The sequence below is a fragment of the Opisthocomus hoazin genome, chromosome 6, assembly GCF_030867145.1.
Source record: "Opisthocomus hoazin isolate bOpiHoa1 chromosome 6, bOpiHoa1.hap1, whole genome shotgun sequence".
In the NCBI taxonomy this organism is placed as follows: domain Eukaryota; kingdom Metazoa; phylum Chordata; class Aves; order Opisthocomiformes; family Opisthocomidae; genus Opisthocomus; species Opisthocomus hoazin.
In genome coordinates, this window is record NC_134419.1 from 71,642,782 (window position 1) to 71,666,906 (window position 24,125).

Here is a 24,125-nt window from a genome sequence, read left to right on the forward strand (position 1 = left end):
ACTACAGCCTAGAAAGACTTAATAATTCTTTATTGTTCTTAGAAATAATGTGGGACTTGGTTTCTAGTACACAAACTCCTTGTTCTGGGTCAAATGCTTTGGAAAGATCCAGAGGGAGGGGCTGCCAATGTCTCCACACCCTGTCCAGACCTCATTGTGTATCAATAGTGTCTCTTAGTTCCAACACTGAACGGGAAATCAATAGATTGCCTCCTTTTAAAGGATAAGGAGAAGGTTCATTTGGTACTAAAGTAGGGACAGAACAAAGGCCTTTGTAGTGTGAAGTCAAAACACTGTTGAATTTGCAGATGTATTCTTAAACTAGCACCAATAATTTAATGTCTTCTGTCATTGCAAAGAAATGAGATTCTTTAAGAGAATGCCAAAGTAAACACAATGGATAGACTGCAGATTCCTGTATTAAAGCAAAATGACACTTGATATTTTTTCTTATACAGTTTTTTTTGACCTAGTAAGCAAAATATTATGGAAGAGAAGATTTGAGGTTTTTTTGCAAAGTAGATAAAACAGCAGCAATGTGAGGTTAATTAATTGTTCCTGCTAATATTCAAATGTGGTATACTCATTTAAAAGTGCAATTAGTTCTCTTGGGAGTTTGCTCACAACTGTGGGATTTAACTAAAAATAATAATTTTCTTGTTAGCATGCAATAAATTCTGAGAAGATGTAGTTTTGGTGTAGTAAGCATAAACAAAGATGAGCACAGTTTTAAACAATGCCCTTCATTATATAAACTGTTTGCAACTTTTCTTTACCTTGCTGTTCTCAGGGTTAAGCATTGTTTATGAATTATGCTCGAGTGTAGGTTGCAGTTAATTAGTGAGCTTTGCATGGCAATGTTGTTCCTTGTTAGCTCAAAGTATGTTCAGAGGGCTGTATGTTTTTATTGTTTCATTGTATGTATAATTGTAGTGAGGCTGACATCTGTCTTTTTTCTGAAGAAGTCTTTTTACTACAGTTTCTAGCAGTCTCACTTTACTGTTGTGGTTCTGGAAGTCTAATAAATTATTTCAGCACTGTGTCTCTAATATGGAGTTGTTACATTGACGGCCTATTCGTTCAGCTCTTGTTTAACTGTCTTCCTACCTTCAGGAAGTGGGGAGCTCAACTCACTTTGGGTGCCTGAAAAGACAACCTGAATTTCCAAAAAAAATCCCCTATAAAGAAGAAAACTTAAGAGCAGCTAAACCAAGTTCCACTGGAGTACTAGCTATAATGTCTGTAGATGGAAATTGGGGAAGTTGTAGTCTTTTCAGTTTGACAGATTTGATGTAGTTTTTAACCAATACCACAACAGGAAAATTTGAAAAGAGTAGGAGAAATAAGTCTTCTTATGACCTAATGCATGACTGCTACTGCTAATTACATCTAGATTTCATAATTTCTGTGTAAGAGTGAGACGCTTAAAAATCGTGAAGCTTGCTTCCACTGCTTATAATGTGTTATTCACTGGGCAAATACAAAATATTAAGTGTGCAGGTATCTAGCATAGTTAGAATCAATGCATAGTTAAGGAGTAGAAACCAAACAATGAGACAGTAAATAGAATGTGTGCTTTCTCTTCATACAGCTCTTCTTTTCAGTAAGCAGTTTTTTTGTTCAGAATGATGCAGGAAAGAAGCAAACTAGCTACAAGCTCTTATCAAAACTGCAAATGCTGTGGAAATGTGAACAGCAAAGGGCCACTGTATTTTCAAAGTTTAATTGTATTTTTCTTCCTTGGGCAACTATTTTCCTAGAAATCAAGGTGTTAAAATGTTTCTTGAAAAGTTTGTTGGAAGTTTTGGTAATAACACATTATGATGCACACATTAGAAAATGAGTCCTGAGTGTATCGTACACTTCCAGGACAATTTAAGATCCAAAATGAAAGGAATTAAAATAAAGGTGGGGATAAATTTCTGGAAGAGGTATATAATTCCTTAGAAATCTGCATAATTAAGAAAGAGAGGAGAATTTTGAGCCTCAGTAGTAACTGGCTATTCAGCAAAGGTAGAGTTGCTCACTTCACTAATCTACAAATTATTCAGCCCTCATTAAATTAGTGCTGAGGCAGCAGTAGTGCCTGAAAAATGTGTAGTGACTGTAAATGATCACATTCACTCTAGATCTCAACGCAACTTAGTCTGACTTAAGTTTTCTGAGTAAACAGTGGGTCTAACATGAAGTATCAGCCCTCTAGTTAAAGTTACACAATTTTCCTTTCAAACATAGTTCCATAATTACTACTTAAAAGAAAATTAAGATTGGGCGGTTTATAGTAAGAGAAGTGCACATTTTTGAAGTTATTAGTGATCAGTGTTTAATAGGTTTCTGTAATGGCTAAAAGCTTGCCTTATGTTTAATTAGATAGGACTGTAGCTGTAAGTACAGGATGACGTTCTGTTGGTATGCATTATATGATTGCAGTTTTGCTCTTCTGTCAGATAAAAATAAAGCCCTGTCCAGCAATTAGTTTCAGTATTTAATAGTTCCTAAATCTTTTCTAACTTAACATAAAGGTTGATTTCTCACTTAAAAGGGGTTTTGGCAATTTGTTATCAGTGTAATGAAAGTTGTTCTATAAAAACAGATAAACTATGACTAGCTGCATTTCAGGCACAAGTATATGGCTGCTAAGATGGACTATGAGTTCTAAATACTGGCCTAGAAAGAAATAGATGAGAAGAGAAATGTAGTCTAGAGAATGGTTCTAAATTTTAAATAGTGGTGTGGGATAAAGCCATGGAATAGTTCTGCAGATACATTTGATTGCATTCTCTAGTACAGCATTAGTAAGGCCCATTACAAGCTTTCCCAAGATGGATTTGGGTACCTGCTGTGTTTTGCATTGCTTTGTTTCACTGTAAAATTTTACTTTGATCATTTCTAGCTATTTTTCTCTCTCCTTTTTTTTCTTTTTTTAAACTGATGACTTACCTAGCATACTATTGTCTAGGCTTGGTTGTTGTTGATGTTGTTTTAAAACGAATTGTGTATAATATATGATGGGAATTTTCATAGATATACCTTGGAGCCTGATTTTTTTTTTAAAAAAATTCTTCAGTGGAACATTTGAAAGTATACATAATTTTTCAGAAAGAGGTGAGTGATAGTATTCTAGAAAAAATTGTCTCAATTTGAACAGCCAGAATATGCGCAGTGGTATTCTGTAATCATGTTTAAACAAATACTGGCCTGTACATGTTGAATAAAAATAGAAAAATAGTAGATTGGAAATTATATTTCCTCATATAAGGCACAGTTTCCTCCCAATCTTTTCCTCTTCTCACATGAAGGAAAAAAATATTATGCAGGGAAAGTCTTATGAACTTCACCATTTCACATAGAAATCTGTAATGTAATTGAAATAATTACTAAATCCTCTAAAGAATAATTACCTCTATTATTTAGTGAAAAAGCTATTTTTTGTCTTGGTGGCTTTTTGTGGATGTATCATGATGTAGATGAAATGCAGCTTTTAGCCCTTAACAATTTTAAGTGGGAACAAGAATGTTCAATGCTGATGTCCAAAGTGATGATAAATCATTAGTTAAAGAGCCAATGGCATTTAAAAGTTAAAAAAAATTAGAGGCATAAATAGAAGATCGTTCCCTAGATACAGCTGAGAATCTTGGTTAAGAATTCAAAGTTGGGACTATGATTCGAAGCAAATGGTTAGTCTCATGTCTATTCAAAACAAACTTCCATTACTTATTAATAGCGTTAGTAGCAGATAATGAGGGTCAAGCATTAGCAAAGTGAAGACAGCAAATAAAGCAGTATTTTGATAACAAATGTATAAAAATAAGAAGTGCTGTCATTTTAATTACTTAATGTTTCCAACTGTTAAGATTCTTTCTTTTGCTTGATTGAAAGAATACTTTATTAAAACAAACATGACAATGAACTTCTGCTAGCTAGAAAGTAATTTCAGTTGAAATAATTTTAGATTTTATTATGTCAACAAAGAATTAGGAGGTATTGCCTGTCTTTATTGTTTCATATTCCTGGAAGAGTGGTGGAGCTGAGTATAAATAGAATATCAGTGATACATTTTCTTCGTGGCCTTTTTGTATGCACTGTATCATGGAAAAATCCCTGCTCTCTCTTTGTGTGTGTGTACATATGTGCACGTAACATCTGAAAGGATATCCCTTTTACACTGCCTCTCTGTGAGAGTGAAATCTTTATGAATAGCAACATCTACTTCCACCCTGCCTGCCTGCCTGTGCTTTGTTAATCAAGAGATGAGAGGGCAGAATGACCACAATTTTTACCAAGTTTCTAGGTGCTAGCAGCTGTAAAATCGAGCTGAACCATTTGTTTCGCTTCTAAATGAGCAAAGGTAGAGATAGTCCCTAGTGGGACTAGATTGTCCATTCATTTCTTGAAAGCTAGAGTCTTGCGGAGCGTACTTTGCATTGAGGAATTCTTACACCGTCTCTGGAGGCAGCAAATGCTCCTTTCCCTTTCTATTTCAGAGCAATGGAGGAGGCGATAGCTGTAATGAAATCTTTAGCTTCTAGCAAAAGATATCAGGCTTGCTGAAATCAGATTCTGCTAGGAAGCAAGAGCTGGAATGGGTCCTGCTGAGCTCAGGCAGTGAAGGTCTCCAGAGGACCTTGTTTCCTCTGTACTGGTGCAACACATGGTGATCATGCATTTGGCATTAAAGGAAAATTGTGGTAATGGTAGGAGCCACATGCTTTCGGAGTTCCCATTTGCTTCTCTCCCCAGTGGACTGGCAATTCCAGCAAGTGTGGACTACTATAAAGCACCGAGGAAAACTGTGACTTACATTAGATATTGCAATATTCAGCTTGAAGGACTGAGATAGGCACAGTCACATCACTTAAAGTTTCAGTGCATGTCCACTCCCCTGTTGTCTGGCTCTCTAGTGGGAAGCTAAGCAGCAGGACAGCCCCGGCGTGGTGAGACAAAGGGGTCTTGAATAAGAATGATTTCTTCAACTGGGTCATGTCATAGTTTGCTGACAAGTTCTTGGATGTGTACATGTTCATGTGTGTACTTGTTCACATGTGTGTTGGAGCTGTTCCTCCTTCCTCAAATAGAAAAGGTACCAATTCTGACTGAGTTGCAATTTCCTCTTCCACTCTGAATCTGAACAACTTACTAAGTGCCAAATACAGTGAGGACAGGTTTCTCGGTTGTGGTTTGTGGACATCTTGAAAGTATGCACTCATCAAGGCCTTGAGAAAGAAAGAACAAGTATTCAGAACTCTCTGAGAAGCAACTTTTTTCCCACTTACATGCGGAGCAAAGATCATCTGACCATCCAGTAAACAAGCTGGCATTCTTCAGAAGAAAAATTTAGACATATTTGGGGCTGATTTCATGTCGGCAAGTGTTTTGCTGGAGTGAAGAGTAGATTTGTACTGTGTTTTTCACCCACCTGGTTTGACAACAATATTTTTCAAGAGGCCTGGAAACTAGAATCTTACATCAGTGACTTCTGGGTACAGACAATAGGCAATCTGGTTTGCTTCCTGTCTGATGTTCTGCAGAAGCATCTTTGGCAAGTTGTTAAAAGTAAAGGAATCTGTTTCCTTCATTAATTTTGCATTATATGAACCATAGAGTTCAAGTGAAGAGTGTTCAACTCTCATTGTTTCTTAAGCCTGAAGAAGAAACTGGTTTGGCATTCTCAGCACCTTTTGAAGCCCCTCAGTTCCTCCAAGTACTTTGAGGCTCCCAGCTATTATGACTGAACCTTTCATCAGTTTGAGGGATAAGGACTAGATTTGTGCTTTTTTGTGAAGAAATTAGTTTGACAGTCACAGTACACTGGTGGCTGCAGGTATCGTGGTTGAAAGTTCCTGAATTCTCTATTCACTATTTGATTTTGCCTGTTGGCTTTTGTGCAGTGCAGCAGCAGTCATTTTTGCTGATAAGCCTTGGTGATACCAACACGCAGTCTCTGCTATTGCCAGCAGTCTTCAGCTGTAGTCCACCACATCATGGAATTAATGCCACATAATTGAATATTTGTTTTCAACATGTCCTTGGAGCATTTTTGTGGCCTACTTCTCAGCTATTTACCGTATTTTAATCAGACATTAAAAAAAATGTTTAGGATAATCTGTTTTTGGCAGCCTAGCAACATGCCCAGAGCAGCATAAGGGGCGGTGACTTTGATGGTGTGTGTTTGATAGCAGGCTAATCAGTGTTCAGGTCTGTATTTTGATGTTACACTAGCCAAAGATGGTACATGTGGAATGTGAGGTATCTGACACGATGAATACAAGTTGTCCAGATATTACAGCTATTAAGAATGATGTGTTGCTTTTGCTTGAGGTCTTTCATTTCAGGGGTGCTGCTTTTATCTCCTAAGGCTGCTCTGACTTTCATGATCCTCCCTGGGACTTAGTCAGCATTAAAGGGGTTCCGAGACGCTCTGCTACTCAAATAAAAGAATTTCTCTCCCAATGTCAGTGCTGCACCATCAGTTTTTGTTATTGGCCTGACATGCTTTTCACCATAGCTGGAATAGGATCTCTGTTTTCTATATACTGAGGCCAAATTATTTGGCAGTGCAATCAAAACAGTCAGTAATATGTTGAAGGTTCTCTTGGATGGAATTCCTCAGCCCCAAAGTAGGCATTTAGGGTTGTTTTAGGTCTGTGTTTGTCAGCAATTTATCCTGCGTAAGCCTCTGACATTTTTTATACGTGCCTGGTGTGCACAGTTAGCAGAGGGATGTCTGGAGACATGCATAAATATCTAAGGTTTTCTGATGCATGTGGACCGTGCGTATATACAGCAAGCTAGGCAACTATAGAAGACAACAGATGTATTTTCTACCACTTTCTAGATGCTCAAGTTCCACTTCTAGTGCTTGCATCATGTTACTTTTGGTATCCAGGACCTGGGAGCTCTCACGGACACCTGGAAACTTGTTCAGCTGGGGTAGCAATAAATTTATGAAGTAAATACAGAAGTAAGAGTGGGCAGTGGCATTTTTGCTGGATGTACTTGTTGCTGTTTGATAGTTTCCCAGAATGCATCACTGCTTATGGCATGGAACATTTCTTAATCCTTTTCTGTTTATTTTTGTTCTTGCATCTGTAAGTCTGTTAGATGCCGTGGCAATTTTTGTTTGGTCTTGCTCCCAACTGATAGGACCGAGGAGGGAGGGGGCATAGGGAGTACATTTTGGGTAGGTCAGGAATACTTATTATCTACCTGCTGATTTTTTAAAAAAGTAATTACTGCTGGTATTTCTGAAGCAAAATTAATAATACTTCGTATATCAATTTGGGAAAATGAGGAATGCTATGGTCAGTTGATTTAAGAGCTCTGAAAGATTTTCAGCCATGGATTAAACCTGAATGTCCAAAGAATGATGTGAGATCAAAGATGAAAGATCTCTGAGAGATGATGGCAGTAACTTCTGGTTCATTTGTGAAATACCGCATAGTTCTTGAACTGGGGCAGGTTCCCTTTGGGTATATTAGAGTGTTTTACCTACTTTGGCTTGTAAATTAAATCAGTTGAGAATGTAATCCACAATCAGCTCAACATCTCTGCTTTGGAGCTAACGTCTGTCTGTTGACTGGTGGTTTGGCACTCTGGAATTCACTTACCACCCCATACCTGTCACAGACCATAGTCTTTCCATATCTCTGTTCCCTGTGTTTAAACTGAGGTTAATGAAAATGGCCTGCACAGAGATTGCATGAGGAAAAATGTATGGTTTTAGTATCTTGAGATTTTTATAGAGATAGGAGCAAAAAATATATGTAAGTTTATCCTGGAACAGGCAAAGGCCATTATTCCTCAAAATCTGCTTCTTCTCGTGGTAATTGTATAAAGACAAAATGATAAAAATGAGTAGAATTTGTAAGATGTAATTTTACTGATACATCCTAAATATGTTTTGAGAGCTAATGTTTTCTGGTTTTGAGACTAGCTTTTTTTTTGTAGCTTATAAATCAATAATAAAAGTGTATTCAATGTGTATTGGCATTGTGGATGTGCCACTCTCATCTCTTTCTGAATCGCCTCAAGATGTTGGTCAGTATCAGCAATACAGATTTTAGAGGATGGAATATATATCCTGTTTTTTTCCTGAACGTTGATTTCTCTGAATTGCTGTTAACTTAGGTGTATTTTATTATCCACATTGACCTAGGAATTAGTAATTGGTATATTAGCCACTGGAACAAAAACCCAGTTTCATTACAAGTATATGGCCTTGTTTCTGACTCTTTATCAAATAATAATCAGAATTGTCTCTGAAGAGAACACAGGTTTTCAGCAGAACAGCAGCATATAGTGGGTGGGTTTTTTGGTGGTGTTTTTTTTTTATTTTTAGCAAAGTAGAAAAATTAATATAAAAACTGTATGACTATGACAATGACGGATGAGATGATAAAGTGGGAGAAGAGTACGGTGAATTCTCTCAAAATGTGAAGTTGTTGCTGTTGAGCTAATTTTTAAAATGTTCTAACAAAAAAAGTTGTGTTTAACTAATTGTCTCACATTTGTTTCATTCTGATTCATAGAAAATTTCGCCTTGGGTAGGTTTACGCAAGATCAACATCTCCTATTGGGGATGGGATGACATGTCTCCTTTTACAAATACAACTCTGCAGTGGCTTCCTGGGGAGCCAAATGACTCTGGCTTCTGTGCGTATCTAGAAAGAGCAGAGGTGGCAGGTCTGAAAGCGAATCCGTGCACTGCAATGGCAGATGGTCTTGTGTGTGAAAAACCTGTCGGTAAGCAATCTCTTATACTCAGTTACTGTTACTGTCATGATTAGCAAGCTGTTTGGGTTTTCATTTGGCAAAGAGGAAGCTGGATTAAATAATTTAAAAAAAATTAAAAAGAAACCACTTTTTTCTTAAAATAATGTAGAATATAGACCTTTAAGATCATCAAGTCCACCTGTTAACCTAGCACTGCCAAGTCCACCACTAAACCATGTCCTTAAGTGTCACATCTACATGTCTTTTAGATGCCTCCAGAAATGGTGACTCAGATACTTCCCTGAGCAGTCTGTTCCAATGCTTGACAACCCTTTCGGTGAAGAAACTTTGCCTAACATCCGATCTAAATCTCCCCTGGTGCAACTTGAGGCCATTGCTTCTCATGCTATCACTTGCTACTTGGGAAAAGAGACAGACACCCACCTTGCTACAGCCTACTTTGAGGTAGTTGTAGAGAGCAATAAGGTCTCCCCTCAGCCTCCTTTTCTCCAGGATAAACAGCCCCAGTTCCCTTAGCTGCTCCTTCGTAAGACCTGTTCTCTAGACCCCTCACCAGCCTCGTTGCCCTTCTCTGGATGCACTCTAGCACCTCAATGACTTTCTTGTAGTGAGGGGCCCAAAACTGAACACAGTACTCCAGGTGCAGCCTCACCAGTGCTGAGAACAGGGGCACAATCACCTCCCCACTGCTGCTGGCCACACTATTGCTGATACAAGATAGGGATGCTGTTGGCCTTCTTGGCCACCTGAGTACACTGCTGGCTGTTCAGCTGGCTGTCGACTAACACCCCCAGGTCCTTTTCTGCTGGGCAGCTTTCCAGCCACTCTTCCCCAAGCCTGTAGCATTGCATGGGGTTGTTGTGACCAAAGTGCAGGACCTGGCACTTGGCCTCGCAAACCTCATACAATTAGCCTTGGTCCATTGATCCAGACTGTCCGGATCCCTCTGCAGTGCCTGTCTACGCTCAGGCTGATCAACACTCCCAGCCAACTTGGTGTCATCTGCAAACTTACTGAGGGTGCACCTAATCCGCTCATCCAGATGCTTGGTAAAGATACTAAACAAGACTGGACCCAATACTGAGCCCTGGGGAATGCCACTTTTGACTGTCCGCCAGCTAGATTTAATTCCATTCACAACTCTTTGGGCCTTGCCATCCAGCCAGTTTTTTACCCAGCAAAGTCCAAGCCATGAGCAGCCAGTTTCTCTAGGAGAATGCTCTGGGAAACAGTGTCAAAGGCTTTTCTAAAGTATGGATAGACAGCATCCAGAGCCTTTCCCTCATCCATTAAGCAAGTCACCATGTTATAGAAGGAGATCAGATTAGTCAAGCAGGACCTACCTTTCATCAATCCATATTGACAGGGCCTGATCATCTGATAGTCCTGTATGTGCCATGTGATGGCACTCAGGATGACCTGCTACATAACCTTTTCTGGCACCAAGGTCAGGCTGACAGGCCTTTAGTTCCCCGGATCCTCCTTCTGGCCCTTCTTGTAGATGAGCATTACATTTGCTAATTTCCAGTCCACTGGGATCTCCCCAGTTAGCCAGGACTGCTGCGAAGTGATTGAAAGTGGATTGGTGAACACTTTGGCCAGCTCCTTCAGTACCCTTGGGTGGATCCCATCTGGCCCCAGAGACTTGTGTGTGTCTAAGTGATGTAGCGTGTTGCTAACCATTTCCACTTGGATTATGGAGAGGGACTTTTTACAAGGGTATGCAGTGCTAGGACAAGGCGGAATGGCTGTACACTAAAAGAGAGCAGATTTAGATTATATATTAGGAAGAAATTCTTCACCATGAGGGTGGTGAAACACTGGAACAGGTTGCCCAGAGAAGCTGTGGCTGCCCCCTCGCTGGAAGTGTTCAAGGCCAGGCTGGATGGAGCTCTGAGCAACCTGGTCTGGTGGAAGGTGTCCCTGCCCATGGCAGGGGAGTTGGAACCAGATGATCTTTAAGGTCCCTTCCAACACTTACCATTCTGTGATTCTGTGGGGGATTCATTCTGTTCCGCTTCCCTGTCCTCCAGCTTGGGGGGCTGGGCACAACTAGTCTTACTATTAAAGACTGAGGCAAAGAAGGCATTGAGTACCTCAGCCTTTTCCTCAGGCTTTGTCACTGTGTTTCCCTCCTGCATCCAGCGAAGGATGGAGATTCCCCTTAGCCCTCCTTTTGTTGCTAATGTAACTATAGAAACATTTTTTATTGTCTTTCGTGGCAGTAGCCAGATTAAGTTTTAGCTGAGCTTTGGCCCTTCTAATTTTCTCCCTGCATAACCTCATGACATCTTTGTAGTCCTGCTGAGGTGCTTGCCCCTTCTTCCAAAGGTCGTAAACTCCTTTTTTTTTTTTCCTGAGTTCCAGCCAAAGGTCTTTATTCAGCCAGGCTGGTCGTCTTCCCTGCGAGCTGATCTTTCGGCACATGGGGACAGCCTGCTCCTGCACCTTTAAATTTCCTTCTTGAAGAATGTCCAGCCTTCCTGTACCCCCTTGCCCCTCAGGACTGCCTCCCAAGGGACTCTGTCAACCAGTCTCCTAAACGGGCCAAAGTCTGCCCTCCAGATGTCCAAGGTGGCAGTTCTGCTACCCCTTCTCCTTACTTCTCCAAGAATGGAAAACTCTATTGTGTTGTGATTGATGTGCCCAAGGTGGCCTGCAACCATCACATCACCCGCAAATCCTTCTCTGTTTGCAAACAACAGGCCCAGTGGAGCTTTAATCTAGAAATCGAATAATACTCTTAAAGCAGCAAATATTTATTTGTGAGTTAGTTTACGTGGCTGAGTTTGCATTATATCAAATGTCTTATAAATTGCCTCTAAAGCAGAAGTAGTCAGTGACAAAAGGGATTGTAGCATAAAAGTGTCTGGAGGTGTTAAACAAGGCTGATGTTTTCTTTCTGAATCTCACTGAACATCAGTAAACATTTTAATGGTCTAAAAGATTGACAAAATCAAAATTCTTGTTTATGTCTTTTGGGTTTGTTTGTATAAAGATTACTATGGCAAATAATTGCTTGACAGTTTGAATTAGCGTTTTTATGCTCCAATTGTCCTATGTTTCTCTTCATAACTGTGAGGTGGAACACATGAAGTTGTTTAAATTTCCCTTTCAGATTTATTTTGTGCATTGTCTGTGCAAAACTGAAAAATAGTTGCATGTTGGTGTGTTGGGAACACTGCCTATCAATCTGATGGTTTTGCTGTGAAATTGTCAGAGTAATTAACTTGCATAATCAAAGCGTGATCTTACCAATCCTTTATTCTCATATAAGCAATTCCAAATAGTAATGTAATTGCAAAGCCTATATTGTACGCTTGTTGCTACTGCCATCTGTATTTCCTAAAAATTTCATCTTTCACAGTGTTCTTAATTTTGAGTTAATAGCTAATTTTTTGCCAGATATTTCTCAGAATAGTAAAAGATATAGTCACAATGGAAGAGACATCTCAAAATGTAAAGAATACACTAGGTGGAACACGAATGACATTAAGATGCCGTATTTTACAATTAGATCAAATCACATGCATCTTTGCTAGTTTCTTATTTTAGTTCTTTTTTTTTGATCTTGAGGTGCTTCAAAGACTATAGAAATCAAAGTATTTCAGCTTTATGAGAATATTTTTATAGTTCAGCTGATTTTTGTTAGTTTTTCCTTTGCATTTTTTATTAACTGCAAACCACAGCTTGAATACGTACATAGTAGGTAAAATCCAGGAACAGCCTTGGCTAAGTGATTTGGTCTACTATATTAGGAGATGAAGAATGGCTCGAGAACTTGACTTGTATTGAATATGAGTCAATAATAGACAAAAACATGCCAATACAGAGGGGAGCTTAATCCCAGTGTTTTGCATGGTGCTTTTGTATGGATGATACAGTGCTATCTATACTTCTGTCGTCCAATCTAAGAAGTACTATACTCCTGTTCTTGTACACTTTACAGTTTTATTTTAAATCAAAGCAAAATTAACAGTTAGGGAATACAAGTTCTTTTTGTGTTACAACTTTTTGGGATGACATACATCACTTAACTAGTCAAAATGTGGTTTCCAGTAGAGAAAAACAAATAAAACCCAAAAAATAACAAAGAAAAAACAAAACCTTAACCAAATCTTTTTTGCATTGACCAGTTCTTCTTTTGTTACTTTCCCTTTGGATTCTAGTGATTTTCATCTGTACACTATAAGGCAAAATTTTATGGGATAAGTCATAAGTAGAATATTTGTTACTTATGCACTGTTAAACTAATGAGAACAATAGACCCAGAACTCTACTGTATTTGCTACAGAAGTTTAAGACTTATTTTGTCATGTATGTGCAAGTAACTAAGCTGACATTACCAAGTAATGAATATTAAATTTACTATTTCAGTATATAGATAAAATTGCTGTAAAAATTTTTAAATGGATTCTTTTAGAGCTCCAGTATATAGTGTTATACTGTAATTTGGACTAAATTATCTATAGCTAATTAAGGATACAGCCACTTTAACAAGGATTTTTCTAATGGAACACATGATTAAAGAAAATGCAGGTTGCACTTGTTTTCAAAATTATAAATGTTTGTGGTTCTGTTGCAGTTAGTCCCAACCAGAATGCCAGACCCTGCAAAAAGCCGTGCTCCTTGCGAACAACATGTTCTAACTGCACGAGTAATGGTATGGAATGTATGTGGTGCAGCAGTACAAAACGATGTGTTGACTCAAACGCCTATATAATCTCCTTCCCGTATGGACAGTGCCTAGAATGGCAAACTGCCACTTGCTCGCGTAAGTATCTTAATGAATGTTCATACTATTAAATATATCGTTGCATTTTTTCCACTTGTAAGAGTGTCTTTGTGAATAGGATTCAGCAAATTGACTAAAGACGAAAATAATTTCAGATGAATCACCTTATATAGCTACTAATGTGGGCAGTCAGTACTGTGTATGTATTTTCTAGTTATAGATAGAATATTGGTAATTCTTTTATGATGAAACATATTTAGTCTTTTAAAAAAGATAGTAAAAAGTGTTTATGATTTTCAGATAAATAAAAAATACCGTGGTTATTTGTGCAACCAGCATTAGTGTATCAAATATGGCTATGAGTTTAGACAAAATAGTGTTAAAATTGGAGAAATAATATGCAGACCTTAGACTTATACCACATCTAGGTATTAAAAAAGGCAGATGAGCTGAATTCAGAGTCTTTAAGATTCTGATTTATTTTGTTAGTAGATTCAAATAGGTACATTTTCCTAGCATGCAAAGGTAAAAGCAAGGCAGGTGAGTTCTTTGTCAAGCAAGAAGGTACTCCACAGATGTCCCCTTTGGAAGCACATTTTGTCAGAAATTGATACCATGCCTCTCTAAGAGAATAAGGAACCTACTCAATGTACCACCTTTCAGTATACTGTTCAGCTAAAGGTACTTCTTCCCAAGTCTGTAGTGATTGGGCCTCATTAAGTTCAACACCATGCAGTTCCAGTGTATATCAGTACCATAATTCACGTAGATGCTGGAGCAAGCTGCCTGTCTCAGTCGTGGTTTATTTAGAAAAATTCGTCAGTTACCATCCTGCAGAAGTCTGGTTCTTAGTATTTGTATAGTCCTTTAGGATTTGATGAAAATATTTCCTACCTGTAGAGGACTCCAATCCAATGTGACTGAAACTTAATGTATAGAACTTCTGATGTGTACAGTTGAACTCTCATTGTTGCTTTTTTCTGTGAGAGTGTTTTTCCAGTTACTTGCATCTTCCTTTCCCTCTCCATAAGGATCTTTTGATATCAGCTTCTCTGGAACATTTTATTTCTGGATATGATGTGGCAGGATTGATGATTTTGTCCAACAAGAAGCAACTTGCTTTAAGCGTTGTAATTACATCATGATTCCGTTTAATAGATTATGGATGCAAATACAAAAGCTAGTTACTTGCTTTCACCTAAGCCTCGGGAAAATATTAAGTAAAATAAGATCCTGCCATATCTGTAATAGGAACCATTGATATATTCTAATCTTAGGAGAGAAGAATGGATATATGTGCCAGGACACTACATATATCTGGGTAAAAAGAAAAGAAGGCATAAGAAAATTTTTCAGTCAGGTAAAACTGGCTAAGGATAGTGGAACCTGCAGAGCCTGTATTCCTAACTTAATAGAGATTCCTTCTTCATCCTTAGTTATCATGAAATGTAATGAACAGTACAATGTTGACCTGTTCTGGTAAATTTTTATGCTTAGTAAATTTCAGATATTCATCCAGGTTCTGGTGTCCAGGTTCAGTGTGGGCTAGAAGTAGGATTTAAATGTTCCTTGGGTCCTTATGTCTGTTAAACCCAGCCGTCAGCCTATCTTTGGTCTAAGAACAAAGAAATAATAGGAATACTTTATCTCTTGTCCCATGTATTTGTAGTAATAATACTGTAATTACGTAAAGGTTTCTCTCTCATAACAGTTTACTAAACTTTTTTCATTCCCGTAAGGAATCAATTTTGCAACTTATAAAATATTGATAGTAAGTTGTGGCAGAAGATACATAGATTGAAAATTTGGAGATAAAATAGACAGAACATCATATGAATGATGCTGAACTTTTTAAAATAGGATATATTGAACTTCTAATTCTGTTTTTGTGGTTGTGTAGTACTTGCACATCATGCAGATTCAATTTGTTTGGAGAACACAAAAATTTGTTTTGAATTTAATTGTCATTTTTGTCAGGTCTGTATAAGTTTATATTAAATAAGGCAAACAGGTTTTGCTATATACCAGTTCATTGTTATGTAAAGGCAGTTTTGTATGAAAATGTATTTCATATTCAACAAATTAAAGAAAAACAAGATTCCATGTCCTTAAGCAGTTTTTTTTTTCAATGTTTAAAGCATTAGATATTTTGCATTTAAACAAGAAAATGAATGTCCAAATGAAACATGGTTCAGACATTGTTTCAGTCTAAATGGCTTGAAAATTTTATTAGGTAGATACATCATTATTGCTGCTGAGGTAGTGAAGTGTTAAGTGGATTCCTTTATCAAGGGGAAGTGTTTTTTACTTACTTGAAGAATGGAATTATACCTTTAAAAGAAAATATCCTCTATTTTCTTTTTATTTTGAATGACTGATTTCTGAGTTTTCGGATGTTTTGATCTGAGTGAAAAAAACTTCACATAAGCATGTGTGATTTATAAAAAAAAAAACAAACCCAACAACTGAGAAAGTCACATTTATTTTCACAACTTGGCATTAAAATGAAGAACACTGTTTTATTGGTGACATTTTGTCATTTTAATATCTGCTTGCCAAGAAGTTGCATTCCAGTCTTCGCCACATCTTCCATCCTCTATGACCTTTGATTGAATAAATAGCTGAACAATCTTGGACCACCTCTAGAATTTCAAAGAAAAAAAAATTCTGCTTGAATATCCCCTTCTTGCATAAACAACATCATCTCAGTTAGCTCTCTTCAGTTTTGCAGCTGAATGCCGCTACAGAGAATATCTGAGTATTTTCAGTTTTGGTTCTGTTTTATCTTCCATGAAGACAGTGCAGCTGATACTTCAGAGCTGTTTGCTCCTAGCTTTATAAATAGCAACATGAGAATTGTTTGGATCGTCTGCAGTGCATCTTTGAACAGCCAAGCCAGCTGGTACAGAATTGTGGTCTGTATTTTTGTGCTGATCTTCTGATGCGTTTAAAAACCAAAAATCGTATCATTCAGCTTCAGATCTGTTGAGGAATAGTTTACAACTGATTAGTCTCACATGATTGATGTTAATTTACTAGAACAGTTGAGCTCCCTTTTTTTGTTTTCTCCTCTTGCTTTTTCCATATTTGGGAAACTTGAAATATTTTCTCCATTTGGACTCCTCCAAGTCTAATGACGTGAGAGCTCATGCTCCAGCTTTGGGCACTGTTAAAGTTGTTTTGAGATCTCGTTCAGATTCTTAGGTGACTTTTCTTGATATCTGCAAATGTCTTTAGACATCTGGAGTATTTTTTTTTCTCTGACAACTTTCATTACTTCTAGTCAATGTTAATAGTTGCTGAGGTCAGAGTGGCTATCTTTATTCTGCTGTCAGTTTATTTAATTAGAAAGTAAATTGTTCTGCTTAGGTTGTAGCCTTTATAGCATGGATTCAACTGTTGCCTCTAGGCAGTGAAGTGGTGCAGGTAGCTGTGAACACGAGTATTAGTTGTATGTAGTGTCCTGGCTGCCGCTGAGACAAATGGAGAGGTTACACTCATGTAGAAGCAATTTGTGTGTCCTCCAAAAAAAAACCCCACACACCTTAAAAATACCTTCTGTTTAAAAAGATACTGTTTCTGGCTTCCTGGTAGGATCTTCCTGAAGTTCATCTGTGCTTTTAAAACTTATTTTTAAAGTGTCTACACAGTTAATGTGAGAAGAGACAGGACCTATAGTGATCAATGTTCAGATGATTCTAACGTTAATTTAATTCTGTGTTACAGCATTAATTTAAAAAAAATTAAGATGTAGCAGAAAAAGCTCAAATAAGCATGTGAATTGTTATGGTGTTCCTGAAGATACGAAACTGATAATTTGTTATTAATAAGAAAGAGTAGTAACTGCAGAATATGAATTTTACTAGGTTCTAAGCAAATTCCATAAAACATCAGGAAGACCTTTTCTTTGAGAAATTAAATTATTTAAATAAAAAAGTAGAGTAGAAAAGAACTAGAATATTTTTTTTTTCAGTGTGCAAATTAAAAAAATGAAAGCTGGTTTACCCTAACAGATGAGACTTAAGATATAGTTCAATTACATGAGGTTGAATAATGACTTGTAGTTTAAGAATCTTTTTTCTGAAAGACGTTAGCTTGTTTCAGAAGTTGTTTATATGAAGACTGAGTAATGGTTGTAGGTGAATATTCAGATGCGAACCTGGAATACTTCAAACACAAATAGATTTATGGTTTGAATTTGAATTATCACAATTTTTAGATTATTATTGTCACTCTTATTTGGATTATTGACCTTGCCTTGAATTGTAGAGGTTTCCTGTTGGAAAGACTGTGGGTTGGTAAAATTAGTAATATATGCATCCCATAATATATGTTAACAAGTACAGAATACATATTTTATCATGGGATTTAATTAAGATGTGTAATATTATTTTTCTGCTTCGTTATATTTGTTTGACGCGTTTGTTATTGCATCATAGTGTAACAAACACCTGTTGTGTTTTTGTGATCTTTGGTTGTGTTTTTGTGATCTTTGAAGGACGACTTAAAGAAAATGAAGATATTCTTACTAATGTTACTGAAATTTTTTATGTTGCATAAGGAAATAGAAATACAAAATTATTTCTTCATTACCTGTTTTAAAATCCTAACATCTTATTTAAAAAGATAAAACAAACAAAAAAACCACCAAACCAAAACTCAAATTAAAAAAAAAAAAATACCCCTTGCATTAATACTGTATTCCATGTAATAAAGCTCAAAACTGCTCTGGACTGAGGACCTGTGGACAGTGTTTGGAACAGCCTGGGTGTGGATGGTGTAACGATCCCAGTAACACTGGGAAAGGACAGTGTTTGGAAGGATCATCAAGAGGCCCAATGAAGCCTGCTGGCATGCACTCTAATGAAATGATGCTTGATGCTAGTCTTTGTCCAAAAGAGAAAAATTATGAGTGGTCTTTTATCCAGTGTCCAGGTAAGGTCTGCTTCCATTTTTTCTTATATATGAAATAAGAGAAGTTTCTCTGTTTAAGCATGCCAAATTAACATCATTATTTTGAGTAACACAAATAGCATTTGCATGAGAGATTTTTGTTTTCCAAAATAATTTGAAAATACAGTTTTTTAGTTGCTGTCTACTCAACACAAACATGCTCATTGTCACACAGGTTCACGTGTGAAATGTAATGCAAGTAGTTTAACCAAAATTACCATTTATTTGTAAATAAGTTTTCACCCATCCTATCCTTCTACTTTTTCAAAGCCAACTATACGAATTTGCTTCAGCTTTTGCTGTCCTCTTGCTTCTGTATCCCTCAAAGAGGAGTGCAGTTGGGGAAAAATTATCTATAGGCAGTTGCTGGTGATCGTCAGGAGTGGGAGGTTCCTGTGTCCCTGCTGCTCACGCAGAAGTCCAGCTGGCTGTGTGGATGGGGGGCTGACAAGCATCTGGGCTTGGCCTCCAGTATTCCTTTTAGACATTTTGAGTAAATAGAATGTCTGCTTTTGTAATCTTTAAGAGAATCTCTGAAGTCTAACTGTAACCCATACCAATCTGATTAAATATAGTATTTTAATTTCACTGGAAAAGTGAGCCAGACGTCAGGTGCTTCAGGATAGCGGAAGCTGAGCTGGCACAGCCTCCCAGTACAGAGTATGGAAATACTCAAACCCTGAAAGCAATGTGTGAAAGCAGCGGTGTAGTAGTGCAAGCAAATGAAAAACACTCTGGAGAGTTTGACAGACCTCCAGTGGTAATTTGTAATAAATAATACAGTTTAAAAGACAGTTTGAAAACTTTTTTTTAGAACAAATGGTGTAACTCTGCTAAAGTTATCTTTCCAGTAAGTGTTCCTATTGCTGATAAATTTGGAAGTTGGAGCTTCTCTAAGCTCACAACTTTTGTGAGTACATGCAGCTACGTTTGCTCTCCTGGGTGCTTGTTTCATCAGCGTATTCTCTGTGTGTGTATGCCCATATGTGTGTGTTTATACATATATTTATATGTAAGTGTATATGCCATGCTTTTTCTTAACATTTAGTCATTTAATGTGTAAGATGTACAAACAAAACCCAAAAAGGAACTGCAATTGATGCAAAATGGCAAACTGCCTGGAGGAAGACATCACAAAGTTGTCTAAAAATCAGGTATTCTTAGGAAGAAGAAAACCTGTAATTGCTAAGGAGATTTATTCATGACAGGGAGAAAACTTCTTGTCTGGTAGTACAGAAATTGTTTGATACTTGTTTACAAGATTCCGTAGGCATAGCTACAGAAAAAGGAAGAGATTGTGAACTTGTGAGGTTTATTGGTTTATGATCCAAGCCTAGTGATGACTGTAAATGTATGAAGTTACTGTATTGTAAAACAGCTCTAAAAACTTTTAAATGATGCAGTGAGAATCTTTTTTTTTTATTTTTTTATTTTTATTTTTTTTGCCAAGACACCAGTCAGTGTGACATTTAGATTAAGAATCTGAATAAAAAAAAATAAACAGAGTGATGTTACTGAGATAGCTGTCCTCTGCTGAGTCTTACTCACTCTTTGCCAGTAAGGGATCGATAGGTTTGACATAGTCTGACATTTGACAAGCTGCTATGACTGACAGATTGCTAATCTGCTGAGCACTATGAGCTCTGAGGTCCCACTCTGTAGAGAAGTCACCCTTCAAACTCTCTTGGTCGTTCAGCCGAGTGCTGGCAGCAGGATCAATGATTCTGGCAGAATTCAGATTGTGATTTTGCTGCAGTAGTGATCAGTGCTTTCCGAGTTGCTCCAAAACATGGAGCACTGGCGTGGAGGTGTGGTGCAAGATCAGTGGTTTATAGTGTTGTTATTTGGCAAAAAGCACTTTTATGCTTTTAACATCAGGCATAAAAAATTTGTGTCAATAGGAGTCCAGGTTTTTTATTTTCACCAAAGTCAACTGTAGTGAGGAGAGACTGGAGCTGTTTGATGTGGTCCTGATATCCGTAAAAACCCTCAGTGTGCCAAAGCTAATGGGGGATAAGAACTGTTAAAAATAAGATGATTGGTCAATTTTTCTGTTAAGTTCTTTCTCCCCAGTAGATATAAGTTTGTGCAAGTTGTTCATGTTCTTCATCATAGTAGCCTTTCAGATGCTTCACAGAGGATTGCATGTAGATGATGGGGTTTTCATCTGGTCTCAGCTGGTGACTTACTGCCTCTTACCAGGTTTTTTAAGTGACTGGGCAGCATTTTAAAGCAATGAGGACTGGATTTAGCTACTCACAATGGCAAAAAAAAAAAGACAAGACTTTCTCACAAGCCTTAAGCTCAGATATCACTACGTAGTCAACTTCTGTGGTCTTTTGTGTCGATTAATGTCTTGTCACAATGCTGTTTTAAAGAGGTTCTGTGTCAAAGTACAAATATATATGCTGGTCATTAGTCAGAATTAAACTGCTCAGAATTACGTTCTACTGCAATTTTGTAATCACATAGCAATGATTTTGTTCCCAAGAGCAATTTAGTAATGGTTTTTTAAATGTTATATTCTAGCTTGCCAGTGTAATGGCCACAGCACCTGCATCAACAGTAATGTCTGTGATCAATGTAAGAACTTAACAACAGGAAAACAATGTGAAACGTGCATGCCAGGGTATTATGGGGATCCCACAAATGGAGGACAGTGTACAGGTAAGTCATTCTGCTGGGAGAAAAAAAAAAGACACTTTACGTAATGTGAATTTAACTTTTGTAGTGTAACATGTAATTAACTTTTCTTTAAAGGTTAAATGTTTATTTGGCAATACAGATGAGCTGATCAGCTAAATTAAGGATTCAAAGTCAGATTAATATTTTTAAGAAAAACTTTGTGTTCAGAATCATCATTTTGCAGTAGTTTAGTCTGAATGCTCTAAGAACAAAATGTTAGTTTAAAGCTGCTGTCCCAGTTAGGGAAAGGAGGAGAAAGAAGCTGTCTGGTGGGAGAAACATCTTGAATCCGGATATTTCAGAGAGCCGTCATCTCATTCCATGTGAACAATCCTGTTAAAAGCAGTGAGAAGGTACTTATAAATGAAATTCAGTATCTACTATAATGTCTGATAGCACTGATTTGTATAAATATGTGATGCTAGTGGAAAAATTATGCATTTAACAGACCAACAAGTCTTATTCATGTAAAAAAAAAAAAGCATAGTACACTGAGGATTGTAAGGTACTCTAACGTATTCAATCTGTTGAGTTTTATAATTGCTGCATTGGAAGATTCTCATTGAAGTGAAGGGGAGAATGAAGTCCGGTACTCCAGATGGTTTTTGTGTATTGCTGTAGGGCTGCTTTTTTACTTGCATGGATGATTTTAAAGTTGACAGTAACTTCTTCCTTTACAACTAAATGGAGAAGGGGGGATATATTCAGTAGGAAAAGCCATTAAGGTAGTTGAGATTGAATGTAGGAGGGTGTAGAAAACTTTGTCCCACAACGTTTTCTACTCTATTATTAATTTTTTTTTTTTAACTGGACCTTCGTTTCTCAAGGAATATTTATTCATTTAAAGGATTCACTTGTTTCTCAGTGCTTTAACGTGCAACAGTCAATGCATAAAGCTGTGCATATGGTAAACTCAAGCGCAACACGTAGAAAGTGTGTTCAAGGGGATGGAAAGATTAATGTCTACCCCTGTTGACAATTGCACATTTTGCTGGTGCTTTATGATGCTTTAAATAATTCTTAATAGTTCTCTTATTTCCTGAAGTTGACAAAATGTTCTTTTGCTGTCTGTAGCACCTTTATGGCAAAATGATGTATTAATATAGCTTTTATTCTTCAGGGGTACGTTAGCTATCAACCAAATAAGCATTCCATCACCTTTAGTGAATTATGTGTAGCGCAATAGTGGCTAAAATCAATTTATAGCACCAGTAAAATTATAAATTTTACAACTTGTTTTTTCAACCCTAGTCTGTAAAAGTACATATTTTTATTGGTAGACATGATTTTAACAGAAGCTGTTTAGACTAAAGTATGCTTGAAAAAAATAAACATGATAATTAGTTTGAGGCTTTATCTGCCTTGTTTTATTATATTTTGTAGTATAGAGCCCATAAATCTGTTTAAGTCTTTAAGACATTTTGATGAATGTAGTCATTATGATCAGTTATATTTTCTTTGGTATCATGATTTTTGTTCCTGTGATAGAGGTGCCCAAATGGTGGGCTAGGGATTTCTGCAGGAAAAATATACCAGAGATCTGTAGATAAGTCAAATCAGTTTTACTTGGATTTAAGAGGATTTTGGAACCATAGTTGAGATCAGACAATGTGCAAATACAAAGGAAGAGAGAGATGGTTCTACTTTTTTTCTCCTTCATTCTGGTAATGCTTTTGGTAACACAGAAAAAATTTGAAAATAGCTGCAATTTAAAACTATAATTAACGTAAAAGCATAAGGAAAAAATTTGAGTGGAAGAAAGAGCAACCTGGTTAGAAGCTGAACTTAAGTGTGACTGAAATACTTAGAAAATGAGACAGGAAATAGTCTGGAATAGCAAATCAAGGAAAGAAAAATAATAAAGAACTGAAAAAATAATCATCCTTATAGTCCAATCTTGTGTCACTTTTCTCTGCTGCTGCCAGCGGAGTTTCTGGCTGGACCCTACCAATATTTCTTTTCTGCTAAGTCATCCTTCTGTGCGAGGGTTGAGACTGCCTGAGCATGAGCACATGGTGCATTTTTTCATCAGAGCTCCTGAATGATTTCTTTGAGGATCCAGACTGAAAAGTTTTTAAAGGAATGACAAGATAATAAGTCTTAAAGTACATCTGTAATACTATAATCATCTTCATGTAACAAGTTGCTATAGTTACAGGGGTGTAACTGGGTTATGAAATGGAGAACAGTTGGAGCTGGGAAAAGAGGTTGTACTCCATCTCTATGATCCCTACAGTTGATAAACAAAGTGGTGTACACTAGGAGAAACACTGAGAACTATTCTCTTAACATAGGCGTGACATATGATATAAAATAATTTTTTTCCTAGTGTCCTGACAAAAGTACTTATGTATTCAGTACACACATTATGTATTCTGCTGTTGTGATATATGTACTTATAGGTAAAATATGACCTCACAACTTAATCCATACTACTGATAGTCAAACTAAGAAGATTTGCAAGAAAAAGTTCCTTTTCTTTTAAAGGGTGGATTAGCCTTTGTTGTTCCTTAGATCCCTGATAATCTTGAAAGGAAGGAGGAGATGCATAACAAGTCTTTCAGTCCTTTGAAAACTTTTTTCCTTAACTGTGCTAATACTTTCCTAAATCCTTTGTGTTTATACCGCTCAGAGATCATTCAAAAAGCTCTGAAAGAAGTTAACTGTCCACCCCTGAGTGATCAATTCTAGTCTGACCTTTGTCCAGGGATAGAAAATTCTGTACAAATATGACTATATTCCTTATTTTGTTCTGGGAATAATGATGCCTTTACAACTGTCATCAGATAACTGATACATCTGCAGTACTATTGTGTAATGTTATGCTGTCAAATTACTATGGGAGAAGTAACAGTTCTTATAGGAAAAAGATATAATTCATGTTTCAGAAGGTTTTGAATAGTTGTGATTGAGGAATGGATTAAAAAAATTGGCTTTTCTGGATTTTCACTCTCTATAATTGCTGACATTTCAATAGCTTTAAAACAAATCTAAGGACTCGCTTTGCATCCTGATATGA

The 24,125-nt window shown here is 37.0% G+C and overlaps 1 protein-coding gene across 8 annotated transcripts in view; it reads left to right on the forward strand.

The window, feature by feature from the left end:
* The window catches only part of ATRNL1 (attractin like 1), a 585,672-nt gene that overhangs the window by 171,150 nt on the left and 390,397 nt on the right, over positions 1–24,125 (forward strand). For all 8 annotated transcript variants that reach the window (XR_012764307.1, XR_012764308.1, XM_075423811.1 and 5 more), the window contains exons 16-19: positions 8,529–8,742; positions 13,319–13,507; positions 18,185–18,403; positions 20,951–21,088. Coding sequence is in view for 6 of the 8 variants with exons in the window: in XM_075423811.1 (XP_075279926.1) it covers positions 8,529–8,742; positions 13,319–13,507; positions 18,185–18,403; positions 20,951–21,088 (760 nt within the window). In the remaining 2 variants the exon portion in view is untranslated. The remainder of the gene's footprint in view (positions 1–8,528; positions 8,743–13,318; positions 13,508–18,184; positions 18,404–20,950; positions 21,089–24,125) is intronic.